Source organism: Aegilops tauschii, chromosome 3 (genome assembly GCF_002575655.3).
Source record: "Aegilops tauschii subsp. strangulata cultivar AL8/78 chromosome 3, Aet v6.0, whole genome shotgun sequence".
Lineage (NCBI taxonomy): Eukaryota > Viridiplantae > Streptophyta > Magnoliopsida > Poales > Poaceae > Aegilops > Aegilops tauschii.
Window position 1 is genome coordinate 542,208,056 of NC_053037.3, and position 4,964 is coordinate 542,213,019.

General features: G+C 44.1%; 1 protein-coding gene across 1 annotated transcript; it reads right to left on the minus strand.

Annotated features, from left to right (window-relative positions):
* Nucleotides 1-398: 398 nt before the first annotated feature.
* On the minus strand, nucleotides 399-989 carry LOC109780712 (uncharacterized). Its single transcript, XM_020339294.3, has one exon. The coding sequence runs from the start codon at nucleotides 948-950 to the stop codon at nucleotides 720-722; it is 231 nt and encodes a 76-aa protein (XP_020194883.1). The 5' UTR covers nucleotides 951-989; the 3' UTR covers nucleotides 399-719.
* Between the last annotated feature and the right edge of the window lie 3,975 nt (nucleotides 990-4,964).

Sequence of the window (4,964 nt, forward strand, 5' to 3'; positions counted from 1 at the left end):
GAGAAGGTTCTCATTCATGCTATAAGATGGAATTTTTCTCAAGGTGAAGTTTGTTATGTTATGATCTAAATTCAAGTATAACATAAATACTAACTTCTGACAGGCGAGCGGAGCGAGACCCGTCGTCGGTAGGCTTGGGCCGAAGTGAAGATCAGTATTGACATAGGTTACCTGTGTTATATATATCCTTTGTAAGTCACCGTACGAGATAAATTGATCAATTGTAGATCCCGGCGTTTGCAACCTCCCTCGATATAGTGAAAATTTGCTGGCTGACACTCGTTATTTTTCCCCCTTCGTGTTGGACATGTTTTCGACGTTAAAATCATGTGTCTGTCGTGTTGATTTCTTTATCGTGTTCGATTGCGTATCTCTAATGACCACCTACGTTCCATTGGTTTAAGAAATAATAACTTTCATAATGATCAGTGAGGCCACATACAAACGAACAGACGGCCCTTACACTGAAGAACACAACGGATGGGTGCAGCACACGCACTGCATCTGCACATCCAAATTACACAGACAAACAAAAATCACGATACCTAATCAAACGATCGAGGCAGCATTCGCGCGCGTGCATGCAGGAGCTCCGGGCGGCCGGCCGATCGATCGATCCTGCGCGCCCACCGCACGAGCAATGCATGCATGCAAGCCCGGGGTAACCGGCGGATAAATATTTAATTAGTACTCGACGCCGACGGACGGAGGGTCGTCGATCAGAAGTCGCCGGCGGCGGGTTTCCCCCCCTTGGCGCCCTCGCCGGTCTCGGCGGTATTCATGCTGAAGCTGTTGAGACTGCGGCCGCCGGCGCCGTTCATGGAGAAGCTGTTCTCCTGCACGCCCGCGGCGGCTTCCACCGGAGCCGCGGTGTGGCTCAGCAGTAGGAGCCCCAGCAGGGCCAGGCCGAGCAGGGTCATGCGCAGCTCGTTGTTCCTTGTGCCCGCCATTGATGCCTGTGGAAGATTGAGAGATTGCGCGGATGGAGGTGAGTTATTTGCTTATTGCGGTGGATTATTCGCGAGCTCTGGTGGTGGGTGGAGGAAGGAGGCGGTGTTCTTGAGGATTTATAGTGGGAGGAGAGGGCGAGCGGGGTGGTGGGGAGTAGGTTCAGGAGAACGTCTCGTGTTCTTGCGGTTCTGCTTAAGTGTAGGCGAATGGCGTGGATCCTAAATTCCTAATGTCGAAGCCATTGGAACGCCTATTAGCATGGGACCTTCTGTTCGTATGCGTCATGCATGCGATGTGTTTTAAACTTTGCTCGGTCCCGTAATCCATATCTGCGAGAAACGAAAGGAGAAATGGTTTTTAAATTATAGCGCATTTTTTACCCAAAAAAAATACAGGGCATTTAATTACTATTTAACTATTAGAAAATACACTATGTTCCAAAATACCCGAAATTTAGGCTTATTCTAAGTTAAAGATCTTCAAATTTGACTATGTCTATGGATAATTCATCTGCAACATCAAACTAGTCTCATTAGATTTATCATAAAGTATAACTATAAAAATTCATCATGAAGTATATTTTCATGCTATATACGGTTGATGTTGTATATGTTGATATATTTTTATAGATTTGGTCAAACTTAAAGATGTTTGATTTAAAATAAATTTAAAATTTAAAATATTATGAAATGAAGGGAGTATGAAATAGTTTAGGTATGCTTCCCACACCTTGTTTTTCGAAACATTACCATTTTTCGATATGGATTAATGGTTGAGATTAAAACATGCCCCCTATATACGTTGCCTGGGCGCAGCAAGAGCTATGTCTCGCTTGAGGCGTGTACAGTAATGAGCGGCCCAGTAGTGAAGACTTAAAATAAAAAAGAAGAAACAGGGAGAAGCAATGGATTGAACCCAGGTCTTTAGGATAAAGCGTTATGCCACAAACCAGTACATCAATGTGGGAGTTGTGATGAAACAGTAGGGTGCGTCCAAGTAAAGGTAAAAGAGCCGGTTATTCCACTGGTTTTCCAGGTGTTTTCTATTTTTGTTTTTTCAATGGTTTTTCACCGGATTTCTCTGTTTTTACTGGGCCTTTTATTTTCTTTACTTCTCTTTGTTTTCTTTGGTATTCTTTGTTTATTTCTAAATTTTCTCGGCCTTTTTCTTTATTTCTTCGGTTTTGTTTGGTTCTTTCTAGTTATTTATTGGCTTTTGTTTTTTTCTTGGTTTTCACTATCTTTTCATACCCATTTTTGGTATATATCTAATGTATTTTACTAATACACAATTAATAATTTTAAAGTACAAGATTAACATTTTTAATACTCAGTTAACATTTTTTTGTACACATTTAATATTTTAAAATGATTGATTAACGTTTTCTATGGGCATCTTCAACGTCGACCCTCAAACCGTCTGTATACATCCGGACCGCACTGTCCGGACGTGTTGCAACATTCAATGCGCATGTATCCGTCCGCAGAGCGGCCGGACGTACTTTCTCCCGTAAACCGGAGACAAACATGGGGTGAGGCCCTTGTGGGCGTCCGGACAGCACCCACGCCCGTTTCTAACCACACTGGCCCACCCAATACCCCCTCCTCCCTCGCCGCGCGTGTTCTCTCCCGGCGCAAGAGCGGCCGCTCCACCCAAGGCCCTTGTTCATGCCGTTGTAGAGCGGCCGCTCCACGTTCAAAACGGCTCAATGCAAACACGACCTCTCACCGCCTCTCCCATTGAAGCAGTGCGCCAACGGAGGCCGCCAGCCGCTGCATGCCCGGCAGAACATGCCTCCTCGCCGCATTCAAACCCGTGTGGAATCCGAGAAACCTATTCCTGCCACACGTTCGTTCACGAGCGGCCCGACATTAAACATAACGCCAGGCAAGCTCCTCCAGTTCGCCCTCTATTTAAAGGATGCCAGACGCCGGGCAAGAACTGCACCACTCCACTGCTCCCCATCTCTTACTTCCATCATTTTCTACACCCTTTCGATGGCACCCGACGAGCAGGAAGAGCAATTCTCCGGCATAAAAACCGGCTGGGTGGCCCGCCGAGATCACCGGATACGAGTGAGACAACTCGCTGCTCCACCTCCCACGCCTAGCCCAACGGAGAAACTTGACGCTCCAAGCTGGCGCGTGGTTCAGCAACTCATCGCTCCAAGCCAGCTCGCGGAGGAGTGGCGATTTGCTCTAGGCAGGCACGGGGGAGGGGGCAAGGTGGTGAAGGAAATATGCCCTAGAGGCAATAATAAAATTGTTATTTTATATTTCCTTATTCATGATAAAGCTTTATTACTCATGCTAGAATTGTATTGATCGAAAACTTAAATACATGTGTGAATACATAAACAAATACCGTGTCCCTAGTAAGCCTCTACTAGACTAGCTTGTTGATCAAAGATGGTTAAGGTTTCCAAACCATGGACATGTGTTGTCATTTGATAACGGGATCACATCATTAGGAGAATGATGTGATGTACAAGACCCACCCGTTAGCTTAGTGATGTTCTCTTGAACTACGTCGGTATTTCTCCAAAGAGGAAGGGATGATGCAGCACAGTAACGGTAGGTATTTCCCTCAGTGATGAGACCAAGGTTATCGAACCAGTAGGAGAACCACGCAACACTATGTAAATAGCACCTGCACACAAATAATAAATACTGCAACCCGACGTATTAAAGGGGTTGCCAATCCCTTAGGGGCAACGGCGCCAGAAATTGGCAAGATGATGGGATAAAAATATGATAGGTTGGATAAATAGATCTCAAATAAAATAAAGTGCAGCAAGGTATTTTTCTATTTTTGGATTAATAGATCTGAAAATAAAAGCAAATAAAAATAGATCGCGAAGGCAAATATAATAAAGAAGAGACTTGGTGGCCGTAGATTTCACTAGTGGCTTCTCTCGAGAAAAATAACAACCGGTGGGTAAACAAATTACTGTTGGGCAATTGATAGAATTTCAAATAATCATGACGATATCCAGGCAATGATTATTATATAGGCATCACGTCCAAGATTAGTAGACCGACTCCTGTCGGCATCTACTACTATTACTCCACACATCGACCGCTATCCAGCATGCATCTAGTGTATTAAGTTCATGGAGAAACAGAGTAATGCAGTAAGAACGATGACATGATGTAGACAAGATCTATTTATGTAGAAATAGACCCCATCTTGTGTAAGTGCATCTAGTGCCCCTTAGTGATTTTGGTGTATTGAAGACTTATAGGTTAAGGAACTAATGTGTTTTTGAGTGTACACAGGACTATAAGTCTATGAGGAGTTTGATATTTACAGAGAAAGTCGACCCCTAAAACTGAAGTTCTTCGACTGAAGACTTTGGATTTCTGAAGACTTTCTGAAGACTTTGAAAGTGAAGAAATTGGTGTGACCTTGAAGACTTGGTATTCATTCGAGGAGCATGAAGCGTGAAAAATTTTGTTTTCGTAGTTTCATTTTCTCTTTCTTGAGTCATAGGAAATACCGTACTGTTAAAGGGGGTCGAGGAAATACTAAGGAAAAATTTCCATGTGATGTTCAACTCAAAATCCTACACCTACCAATCCCTTCGAGTGAAGCCATTGGAAATCTCATACAGTTCAGTCATATTCTTCAGTGATAGAGACGAAGTTCTTCTGGTCTCTGAGGAATTTGTTCTGACTGAGGAGTTAGGAATTCGCCAGTGTGGATTGCTTACACAGTGAGGAACATGATAGACCTGAGGAATTTGAGTCTCAAATTTCCGACCGTTGCTGTGCTATGCGCCAGCTATCCCAAAATATCTACCCACCTAACGGTCATATCATTGAAGGGCATTTATGTCTTATCATGTCGGGCTGCTCCCTAGGCTATAAATAGCCGCCCCCTACAACCACTAGTTGGTTGGCTGCTCCGAGAGAAACTGACACTTGTCATTTGAGAGCATCCCATCCTCTGAGGACTTTGAGCGAAAATCATCGAGTGAGGAAAAACCCAAACCTAAACACCTACAAACCCAA